Here is a 12,655-nt window from a genome sequence, read left to right as displayed (position 1 = left end):
TTACTCTTTGACTCCTTCCCTATCAAGCTGACATTTCTCCATCACTAAATTCCCTCTTTTAGAGTTCACATTAATCCATACAGCTTTATTAGCATACTTATTCTCAATATAAATCACAGTCCTGGAAAAAGAATTTGCATTATGTCTCAGCAGTATAGTTAATGTATGGCTGGGGTAATATAATACCAAATTGAGCTCTCAGTCTTCCTAAAGTCACAACAGACCCAATGGGTACTAGTGCTGCAACTGCAGTTGACTTCTCCACTGTTCAACCACTATCACAAAACCTGAACAAAAATATTTGTTCTTCACTGCTCACCAACAAAGTTCTTATTGTCATCATGATTTCATTGTTTTCCTTATTATTTGAGTATGAAAAGGAGAGCAATCAGAACACAACACAAAATGGAATATCACATCTGCATACTATGTCACTTCCCAGTCCATGATATGTACTGTCTGCTTAATATTGAATAAGAAATATTTTAGTTGTATATTCAGTGCTCCTCTGTTTGAGGACATTCATATCTCAGCTCCAGTTTCTCCTGTATGGCTCATATTTCATTCATGTATGTTATCATTTGTAATATTAGATGATTGTACTTCACCCATTTTGAAACAAAAAACAGTTTCACCTCATAATCCTTTCACCCATAGCTCCATGTTTTCTTTTTACTTTACAGAAAAATAAAAAGTTTATCATTTCAATTTAGTTTAACTCAGCTAAATCAGTCATAAACCACATTCAACATTTTACTTGCCAATATTATCAATGACTTCCATCCTACTAAATCCAGATGTCAATTTTCAGGCTTGTTCTCATAGATTTTATAACAGTAATCTGAATGATAGAACATCTTATCTGGCTAAAGATGCATTTTTCACTTCCCTTCCATGGACCAACAATATTTTTAAATTAATGCTTTTGGTACTTATTTTTTATTTTCCCAATAGAATGCCATGAGGTTTCAGGGTTCACTTTTTGAACTGATTTTTCCTTTTCTGTTCATGTTCATTCCCTTGGTCATCTCATCCCATGACTTCAAATATACTGACATGTGACAAGAAAGGATCCTTTAAGAGGATCAAATGCATATTGCTACATTACAGATGTATATGAACTTTTTTTAGGAATATCAACCTTAATATATATATATATAAAGCTTCTCCCCTGAGCCAACTCCGCAACTACAAACAGTTCTCAGTTTTTACTAAGGCACTTCTTTTTCCAATTGTTCAAACCAATATGTAGCACAAAAAATAAAACACCCTGAGACTGATATTGGGGTTCAAGCTTCAAGCTGAATGTCAGGAAAGCAAAGCAGCCAGCCACTAGCTCTTACTTCTACCTCAGCTCAACCTCAGATGACCCCCAACTTCACTGTTCCTCAGATTCATTAAGACTGCTATGCTCTACTCAGAGTGGTTAGAGACTAACTCTCAGACTGGATGCCTCTACCTTTTATACCTCTCAAATCCTGGGATTAAAAGCATGAGCTTTGATTCACTCTCCTGTAGTGGTCTTGGACTCAGAGATCTGTCTAATTCTTAATCCTGAGTTCTGGGATTAAAGGTGTGTGTCTGGCTTTTATGGCTAGCTAGTGTCAGCTTTGTTATTTTGATTTCAATCACTTTAACAAATCATAAACAATACTTGGTATCGAACCAATGACTTGAAGTCAAGAGTTACTCTTTTCTTTTTTACACATTAAATGAGAAACAACATTTCTTGGCTTTTTGTTAAATATAAGTAAGAATAATCATTGATTAATTCAAATATTACCACACCAAATTAATTCACTTGCTAACAGTCTCTTCAACACAGCAATAATGATGGCTGCATTAAAATGGAAAATCATATTTGGCATTTGTATATCTCAACAAGAACCTCCCTCATGCTAAGACTCAAATTCTTAATGGTACTTAAGGACTACCTAATTGATCTAAATTATTTGTTTTCATTTTTCTATGACACAATTTATCAATGTTATTCCACCACTAATTCTGTTTCAGACGTACTGGCCTTTTTGCTATTTGTTCAACGCGACTTGTGAATAGCCACTCTTTCCATGCTGACAGTTGATAATCCTTTCTAAAGTATCACTGGCTCTGTGAAAGTGAATTTCAACACTTCTTCCTGTTTCATGTTAAGAAGTTACCTGTGTTTGAGAAACAGTTGTTCTTATTATCTTTGGTATTGTAACTTCTTAAAAAAAATCAAACTAAGTTTCAGGATAAATGAGTACCTAATACCACTTGCCATAGCTCCCATTCACTTCAGAATTGTTACAAGTAAGTAACTGTTTTTTTCTTAACAGGTGCCTAATTCATCCTGATGCTAACACTAGAAAGGAGAGGGAGCATTTGTCTGCAAGCAGAAATTATAACTAATTTCAACTAAGCAGAAACTTTGAGCAACTGATGGATAGTAGGTAATAGCTTTAGTTCAATGATACAAAATTTTAATTACCTGGCTTTATGGAGTAAATTCTGTCTGCTCTCAGCACTCAGAGACATAAGAAAGGGCTGAGCACTGAACAACAAGCCTAACAAGTGGGAATGTTTCACATCGATTCTTCTGTCCTGTAGCACTGATAAAAATGTCTGCTGTACACAGCTGTCATCCCTCTAACCAAAGAGTGCACCCTAAAAAAACCCTAGAGCATGTCTTAGTGTTATGTATCCAAGCTTTTATAGGTAGAAAATTTGTTTTTAATGTACATTGTTATTACTAAAAAAATACCTTGACAATTTTTCCAGGCACCTATAATCAATGCACTGTATAAATACAACAAAATACTATTTTGTAAAGAAAAAGTTTATCATGTATTTTGCATGTTCACTTTGCTGGATTTAAAATGTATTTTCAAATTTCCCACTGTTATGCTTATATGAAAACCACATATTAATTCACAAGAAAACTGTTATTACCTCTTGCCAAATGCAGCCTCTCTGTACACATAAGTTCTCAGTTGCCATGCCTGCATCTGGATAACAACCAAATCTCTCATTGTCTGAGAAAACTTGATTCCATCTAATGATAAAACTTTTTCCAAGATTAAAGTTGAGATCAGTAATTGAGAGAACCTATGGAAAAAAACCGAATGATTAATTCTTTAACTTTATGTCTAAGTATAGCAAACTCAGTCAATATGTAGATGATATATCTTTTTGAAGAACAGAAATATGAGGGGAGGAGGCATGTTACTTGAATATCTAGAACTTCAAGGGGATATCAGTCATTTTAAAGTGACCAACTTACCTTATTGGAAGCATCAAACGTGAAAGCAAGATGATTTGTCATTTGTTGGGCATCTTCTCCAATTGTAACTTCTGTTACAGTGTCTGTCAGCCCAAACACTTTGATTGTTTTAAACGCAAGGACAGCTCCTTCTGAATATGCTGAATGTGTGCAATTAACAACCAAGTCATTCTGAGGAGAAATGGTGCATACCATTAGCTGTTAAGTCCTCTGATATTAACTAGACTGGTGGATGGAAAAAGGGCAGGGTTGAGTCATCCACCACACCATCCCACTAGTGAGAACTGTGTTTACAACTCATTTTGTTTGTATATGTCATAAAACTTTATTTTTGAATTAATGATGAAATCAAATATGAGATATATATGAGATATATAATGTCTCTTATTCTAGTCGCTATATTGATCAGAGATAACTCAAAATTGTTAGAAAGAATAAAGAAATATAACTTCTGTGAAATAAATCATTAGCTATTTAAAAAATTAAATGTGCACGTATTTTTCATCCTTATCATAAAATGAACATGAATTATTACTGTAATTGACATTTTAAAACATATCCATATGTAGAAACTATTTACCAAGTTGTGCACATATTTTCATCCTTGTTGCTAAATGAACATGAATTATCATTGTGACTGACATATTAAATCATATTGAATTTATTAAAATTATTTTCTATGTGAAGTTAAAATAGAATTAACTAAGTACAAATGATACTATGTGTAATTTCACTATAAATTTAATCTAATGCAGTTAATAAAAGGTTTTGTTTGTTCATAATGCATAAATTTAAATTTAACAATTAATTCAACAATTTATTTTACTGAAAACTGGAAATTTAAGCACTTCCCAGAAGCATTGTATAATAAATTATAAAATAGACATTAAAAATACATATATTCTCCAAAAGAATTCTTACATTGGAAACAGAAAAGGTGTAAAATATGTAGTTTCCATTTTCTATGGTCTCTGAAATTGAAAAATAAATAGTTATCAGATCACAATTAATTAAATTTTCTTTTCTTGTTTTATATAGTACTTAGATTATTTTAAATTATACTAATGAAATGCTGTAAACAATTTTACTTTTACATTTCTGGTAGCTGGACTTGGAGATTAATTCTTGTGCTCAGAAGAAAAAAGGGTAGGAAGTTTAGAAGAAAAGTGACCAGGCAGCTCCAAGATGAGTTGAAGGGAAGCAATGTGTGGTGAATACAATTAAACCATCACGCATGTGGGGGAATGCTCCTGAGGACTCAACCCTACACAAAGACCTGCAGGCTACAAAAGACTGATGAGACTGAGATAAAGTCTTCCCCACGGACGAGACACCAATTGGTTATCCTGTATAAGATGGTCAGCCCTGAAAACATATATGTTCAAATAAGATGATACATAATGAGTAGAAGATATGTACACACACGCATAAGCATGTATGTATGCATGTATGTACATATGTACATTCTATGTATGAATATGCCAAAAACAGTGGAAAAAAGAGGACATGAATTTGAAAGATAGCAGAAAGGAATATATGGAAAGTATTTGAGACAGAAAAAAAGGAGAAAGTTTGCAATTATCATGCAGTTAAAATACCAGTTTTTAAAATTAAAACTAATATAAACAGATATGTCTTTTTTCAAATAGTAAATAAGATATTATTTAAGATATTATTTTCTTTTTCATTCCCTTGTCAACAAAGATATTAAATATAGTTTCTATTGAGCTTATTCATGAGGAGTAAAATAGTCTAGAAATTCAGAAGAAAACAAATGTCATTCTAGTCAGATGTATTAACCAGAGAGTGTAATCCCAGTTTTGGAGAGGCAGAGGTTGAGACAGGAGAGGGAGACTGTTACCCAGCCTGAGATACATGGGACCCTATCTTCATTAATGAAGCAATAGCAAAGGTTATAGAGGATGATATGTTGCTATAAATTACTATTTGAAGTGATTTTATATCTTAACTACTAGGTATAAAATAACGTGGTTTTTCAATGAAGACATGATTTAGCACAATTCTATTTCACATCTCTGTGTTTACTATTTTTCATTATTTTGGAAAATGAATGAATGTAGAGAGATACTAAATCAGATTTAAGCTGTAAATGAACTAACAGTTAATGTAAGAAACAATGATATCTGTATCAAACATGTGTTAAAAGGATACTAAGTTCAAAGAAAATTGAAGATTAAACTAGTCAAATTTGAAGGAAATCAAAGATAAATTTTAGTGACATTTGAAAAGTAATGAGTTCAAATGGAAACTATATGATAATATTTGCAGACACAAATAAAACTATTAGTAGCCAAGTGTCTCATAATGAATAAATTAAAATAATTTCAGTAAAAATGTAAATGATTGATTAAATCTAAAACCATAAAGTTAATAGGCAGATTTTACATAGTATAATAAGATGGCCCATGCTTGTTTTATTATTATTTAGTTTATTTCCAGTTGTATTGATTTTGCAAACTCTAAAATAAAGGAGTATGAATAATGAAAAAGGAAATGTTTTTACATTAAATAATTTGACACTGATATTTATTAACTACTTCTGAAATTATTGTTTTTGTTTCTGTTTTCATTACTACAATGTTACAGTAAAGATTACAATGAATTACCCAAAATATTTGGAAACAATGCAATTCCTACACTGAAAATTAGACAAACTGTATCATGTTAAAAGTATTAGTGTAAGATAAAAATCACATACAATTGTCAAAAAGTTTCTACTGCATACCAATTCACAAAGTTGATACATTAATCACATACACAAGTCAAACAGTGATCTCAAATTTTATAAAGAATTGTATCATAAAAGTATCATTAGGAATGCAATATGTATGAATGAAGCTAAACTACCAAGTTACCAGAATAGAAGATGTTGAGACTCACCTTTCGTTTCTCCATCATCCCAGAAGAAGTCTCCCTTTGCTGTCTGATTTTCATCCAATGCAACAATGAGACCTAGAGGATTCTTACGGCTACAGTATAAAATATGGTTTGAATAGAATTAAAAACAATTTTGTAATCAAATTATAACTTATAACAAATTCTTACTATTCAATATAAGTATTTTAGTAGATTATTAACATAAGAAGACTAATATCTACATATTTTTCCATTCATAATTTTCAATGGAAATTTACTGTTATGAGTAAAATCATAATTCATATACATGTAAATAAACAAAAGCATAATAAATAATTATGATGATATTTAATTGTTGAAGGATATGACACCTGTAAAATTCTTAAAAGTGGATCTTTGGGGCTGCTCCCGGCTTCCAGAAGAGCAGCCCACACAGGAAAGACATCAGCCCCTCCAAGACCCCAACCCCAGGGAGGCCAGCTTCAGGAAAGAGATCAGCCGCTCCAAGACCCCAACCCCAGCGAGTCCAGCTTCAGCATCCCCAGCTTCAGCTGCAGTAAGGAAGGAGATCAGTGGAGACGGAAAGACCCCACCAGCACCCACTGGAAGAAGAGATGGGAAGAAGACAGAATAAGAGATCACTCAGCAATAGAAACACCAACATGACCCCACCAGAATCTAGGGATCCAACACCAGCAAGACCCGAAAAGCACTACATAGATGAAGAAGAGGAGACAGACCTTAAAAATTATTTCATGAAGATGATGGAGACTCTCAAAGAAGAAACAAGGAAAACCCTTAAGGAAATAGAAGAAAAAACAAACAAAAAATCCATGAAATGGGGGAAAAATTCAAGAAATAAACAAATCTCTCAAAGAATCTAAAGAGCACCAAGAAAGAACAACCATAAAAATTAAGGAAACAACTCAAAGAGTTGAAGGATTGAAAGCTGAAATAGAAACGATAAAGAAAACACAGAATGAAGGGATGCTGGAAATAGAAAAGCTTGGTAAATGGTCTGGAACTACAATGCAAGTATCACCAATAGAATACAAGAGATAGAAGAGAGAATCTCAGGTGTTGATGACTCATTAGAGGATATAGAGTCGTCAACCAAAGAGAATCTCAAAACCAACAAATCCTTAACACAAAATATCCAGGAAATTTGGGACACCGTGAAGAAGCCAAACCTGAGAATCATAGGTATAGAAGAAGGTGAAGAACTTCAACTTAAAGGTACAGAAAACATATTCAACAAAATCATAGAAGAAAACTTCCCTAACCTAAAGAAAGATATGCCTATGAAAGTACAAGAATCTTACAGAACACCAAATAGGCTTGACCAGAAAAAGAAGTCACCTCGCCATATAATAATCAAAACATCAAACCTACAGAGTAAAGAGAAAATATTAAGAGCAGCTAAAGAAAAAGGCCAAGTAACATACAAAGGCAGACCTATACGAATTACACCTGACTTCTCAATGTAAAAGATGAAAGCCAGAAGATCCTGGTCAGATGTCCTACAAACGCTAAGGGAACAAGGATGCCAGCCCAGACTACTATACCAGCAAAGCTCTCAATTACCATAGATGGAGAAAACAAAATATTCCATGACAAAGCCAGATTTAAACAATACGTATCCATGAATCCAGCTCTACAGAAAATGCTAGAAGGAAAACCTAGAGCCAAGGAAGATAATTACATTCACAAAGACACAGGCAATATATAATCATACTTTAAAAAACACGAAAAGAAAAAGGGAGGAGAAACAACACAAAATAACTTCACTAACAATAAATCAAGCACAAACAAGGATCACCAATCAATGGTCATTAATATCCCTCAATGTCAACGGCCTCAACTTGCCTATAAAAAGACACAGACTAGCAGAATGGATACGAAGCCAGAACCCTTCCTTCTGCTGCATACAAGAAACACATCTCAACACCAAAGACAGACGTTATCTCAGAGTAAAGGGCTGGGAAAAGATCTTCCAATCAAACGGCCCCAAGAAACAAGCGGGCATAGCAATCCTAATATCTAACAAATTAGACTTCAAATTAAAATCAATCAATAGAGATGAAGAAGGGCACTTCATGTTCATCAAAGGAAAAATACATCAAGACGAAGTCTCGATTTTAAACATCTACGCCCCAAATACAAAGGCACCTACATTCGTGAAAGAAACATTACTAAAGCTCAAAATGCACATAAAATCTCACACACTAATAGTAGGAGACTTCAACACTCTGCTCTCACCGCTAGACAGGACCTCCAGACAGAAACTTAACAAAGAAACAAAAGAATTAATAGAAGTTATGACCCAACTGGGTTTAACAGACATCTATAGAACACTCCGCCCAAATACAAAGGGATATACCTTCTTCTCGGCACCACATGGAACCTTCTCTAAAACTGACCACATAATAGGAAACATAGAAAATCTCCACAGATACAAAACAGTTGGAATAACTCCCTGTATCTTATCAGACCACCATGCATTAACATTAGAATTCAACAATAACACAAATCACAGAAACCCTACAAACTCATGGAGATTGAACAATGCACAATTGCACCATCTCTGGGTAAAGGAACAAATAAAAAAAGAAAATAAAGACTTCCTCGATTTCAATGAGAATGAAGACACAACATACACAAACTTATGGGACACTTTGAAAGCAGTGCTGAGAGGAAAGTTTATAGCACTAAGTGCCCACATGAAAAAACTGGAGAACAGTCATACTAGAGAATTAATAGCACAGATGAATGTTCTAGAACAAAAAGAAGCAAACTCCCCCAGGAGGAGCAGATGCCAGGAAATAATCAAATTGAGGGCTGAAATCAATCAAGTAGAAACCAGGAAAACACTGAGAAGAATCAATGAAACAAAGAGATGGTTCTTTGAGAAAATCAACAAAATAGACAAACCTCTGTCCAAACTAACCAAAAGACAGAGAGAGAACATGCTAATTAACAAAATCAGGGATGAAAAAGGGGACATAACAACGGACTCTGAGGAAATCAAGAGAATCATCAGGGCATACTTTGAAAATCTGTACTCCACAAAATTTGAAAATTTAAAGGAAATGGACAATTTCCTGGATAGATATCACTGGCCAAAACTAAATCAAGAACAGATAAATAATCTAAACAGACCTATAACCCCTAATGAAATAGAAGCAGTCATCAAAAGTCTCCCAAACAAAAAAAGCCCAGGCCCAGATGGCTTCAGTGCAGAATTCTACCAGAAATTCAAAGAAGAGCTCATTCCAATACTCGTCAAAGTATTCCACACAATAGAGGCAGAAGGCTCACTGCCAAACTCTTTCTACGAGGCTACAATTACCTTGATACCCAAGCCACACAAAGACACAACTAAGAAAGAGAACTATAGACCAATTTCCCTCATGAACATTGATGCAAAAATACTCAATAAAATACTTGCAACCGGATTCAAGAACACATCGGAAAAATCATCAGCCATGATCAAGTAGGCTTCATTCCAGGAATGCAGGGATGGTTCAACATTAGAAAATCTATCAATGTAATCCACCATATTAACAAACTGCCAAAGAAAAACCACATGATCATCTCACTAGATGCTGAAAAAGCCTTTGACAAAATCCAGCACCCCTTCATGATAAAGGTCCTAGAGAGATCAGGGATAACAGGAATGTACCTGAATATAATAAAAGCAATATACAGTAAACCAACAGCTAACATCAAACTAAATGGAGAGAAACTCAAAGCAATTCCTCTAAAATCAGGAACAAGACAAGGCTGTCCACTCTCTCGATATCTCTTCAATATTGTACTTGAAGTTCTAGCTACGGCAATAAGACAACAAAAGGAGATAAAGGGGATACAAATAGGAAAAGAAGAAGTCAAACTTTCACTATTTGCAGATGATATGATAGTTTACATAAGTGACCAAAAAACTCTGCAAGGTTACTCCTAGAGCTGATAAACACCTTCAGCAATGTGGCAGGATACAAGGTAAATTCAAAAAAATCAGTGGCCCTATTATATACAGATGATGAAGTGACTGAGAAAGACATCAGAGAAACATCACCCTTTACAATAGCCAAAAACAACACCAAATATCTGGGGATAATGTTAACCAAGGAAATTAAAGACTTGTATATCAAGAACTTTGTGTCTTTGAAGAAAGAAATTAAAGAAGATACCGGAAAATGGAAAGATCTCCCATGCTCTTGGATTGGTAGGATCAACATAATAAAAATGGCAATCTTGCCAAAAGCAGTCTATAGATTCAATGCAATCCCTATCAAAATTCCATCACAATTCTTCAAGGACCTGGAAAGAACATTAATCAACTTTATATGGAAAAACAAAAGGCCCAGGATAGCCAAAACATCCCTGTACAATAAAGGAACTTCAGGAGGCATCACCATACCTGACTTCAAGCTCTATTATAGAGCTATAGTCCTCAAAACAGCTTGGTATTGGCACAAAAATAGGCAGGTAGACCAATGGAACCGAATCGAAAGCCCTAATTTTAACCCACACACCTATGAACACCTGATTTTTGACAAAGAAGCTAAAACTGTACAGTGGAAAAAAGAAAGCATCTTCAACAAATGGTGCTGACATAACTGGGTACTGGTATGCAGAAGACTGCAGATAGATCCATGTTTATCGCCTTGTACAAAACTTAAGTCCAAATGGATCAAAGATCTCAACATACATCCAGCCACACTGAAACTTTTAGAAGAGAAAGTGGGAGATACTCTTCAACGAGTTGGTACAGGAGACCACTTCCTAAACATAACACCAGTGGCACAGGCACTGCGATCGACAATTAACAAATGGGACCTTCTGAAACTAAAAAGCTTCTGTAAGGCAAAGGACACAGTCAAAAAGACAAAAAGGCAGGCCACAGAATGGGAAAAGATATTCACTAACCCTACATCTGACAGAGGGCTAATCTCCAAAATTTACAAAGAACTCAAGAAACAAGTCTCCAAAACACCAAAGGATCCACTTGAAAGGTGGGGTACAGAGCTAAATAGAGAATTCTCAGTAGAGGAGGCTAAAATGGCCAAGAGACACTTAAGAAAGTGCTCAACATCCTTAGCCATCAGGGAAATGCAAATCAAAACAACTCTGAGATACCATCTTACTCCTGTGAGAATGGCTAGAATCAAAACACCGAAGACAATTTATGCTGGAGAGGATGTGGAGAGAGAGGAACACTCCTCCACTGCTGGTGGGAATGCCGACTCATACAGCCTCTTTGAAAATCAGTATGGAGATTCCTCAGGAAAATGGGAATTAATCTACCACTAGACCCAGCAATTCCACTCTTAGGCATTTATCCAAATGAGGCAGGTTCATACAACAAGGGCATCTGCTCCACTATGTTCATAGCAGCATTGTTTGTAATAGCCAGAACCTGGAAGCAACCTAGATGCCCCTCAACTGAAGAGTGGATAGAGAAAATGTGGTACATTTACACAATGGAGTATTACTCAGCAGAAAAAAACAATGGAATCTTGAAATTCTCAGGGAAATGGATAGGACTGGAAGAAACCATCCTGAGTGAGGTAACCCAGTCGCAAAAAGACAAACATGGTATGTACTCACTCATATATGGAGTTTAGATATGGATCAGGATAGTGCCAGTCTGCACTTCCACAGATAGAGAGTCTGGGAAACAGGAAAGAACCTAAAATATATGCATATAGGCATAGTACCCAAGAGAAGAGGATGGAGACAAGATCCTCTGAATGGATGGGGAACACGGCGAGCGGTGGGGGGGGAGTGGGACCTGGGAAGAATAGAGGGGTAAAGAGGAAGGGACTTGGTCATGGGGGAACAGGAAGTTGAGGGGTGGGGGTAGAATAGGGGGAAGAGGGAATCATAGGATCGAAGACAGATCAGGCACCAGAGTGACCTCGAGTGATCTAAAGGTATAACATCAATTGGCAAGCTAAGCTATAGTGGAGGGACCACCTCGAATGCCCATTCCTGATAATGAACTTGATGTCTATAACCATCCGGGAGCCTTCATCCTGTGACTGATGAAAGCAGAGGCAAACACACAACTAATCATTGAACTGAACCCAAGGAACCCAGTGACAGAGAGAGAGGAGTGATGAGCAAATTGGCAAAGAATGGGCTGGCAAAACCAGCAGAGACAGCTGATCTCAACAGGGGAGTGCTCTTGGACCCCAGACTGACAGTGGGGAGGCCAGCATGGGACTGATCTGGACCCCCCCAAATGTGAGTGTCAGTGAGAAGGCCTGGGCAACCTATGGGGCCCTGAGCTGTGGATCAGTGTCTATCCCTGGTATACAAACTGTCTTCATGTGCCTATAGCACAAAGAGAGATGCTCTCTCAGCCTGGACTCTTAGGGGAGTGCCTTGACCCTACCAAGAGTAAAATGACAGACACTAGATATCCCCTATGTGGAAGGATTTGGCAATAGGGTGGGAGGGAGGGGGGAAGGGGAGTGCGGGAAGAGGGGAGGGAGAGGGAACTGGGATTGA

At 36.0% G+C, this 12,655-nt stretch overlaps 1 protein-coding gene across 1 annotated transcript in view; it reads right to left on the bottom strand.

Annotated features, from left to right (window-relative positions):
- Si (sucrase-isomaltase) overlaps nucleotides 1-12,655 on the bottom strand; it is a 79,125-nt gene that overhangs the window by 30,592 nt on the left and 35,878 nt on the right. Inside the window, exons 22-25 of the mRNA XM_005076128.2 lie at nucleotides 6,164-6,252; nucleotides 4,184-4,233; nucleotides 3,263-3,433; nucleotides 2,932-3,087 (exon numbers count right to left, since the gene is read on the bottom strand). Coding sequence (XP_005076185.1) covers nucleotides 2,932-3,087; nucleotides 3,263-3,433; nucleotides 4,184-4,233; nucleotides 6,164-6,252 — 466 coding nt within the window. The remainder of the gene's footprint in view (nucleotides 1-2,931; nucleotides 3,088-3,262; nucleotides 3,434-4,183; nucleotides 4,234-6,163; nucleotides 6,253-12,655) is intronic.

Source organism: Mesocricetus auratus, unplaced genomic scaffold, assembly GCF_017639785.1.
Source record: "Mesocricetus auratus isolate SY011 unplaced genomic scaffold, BCM_Maur_2.0 Super-Scaffold_100009, whole genome shotgun sequence".
Lineage (NCBI taxonomy): Eukaryota > Metazoa > Chordata > Mammalia > Rodentia > Cricetidae > Mesocricetus > Mesocricetus auratus.
This window is presented reverse-complemented; position numbering and strand designations above follow the sequence as displayed.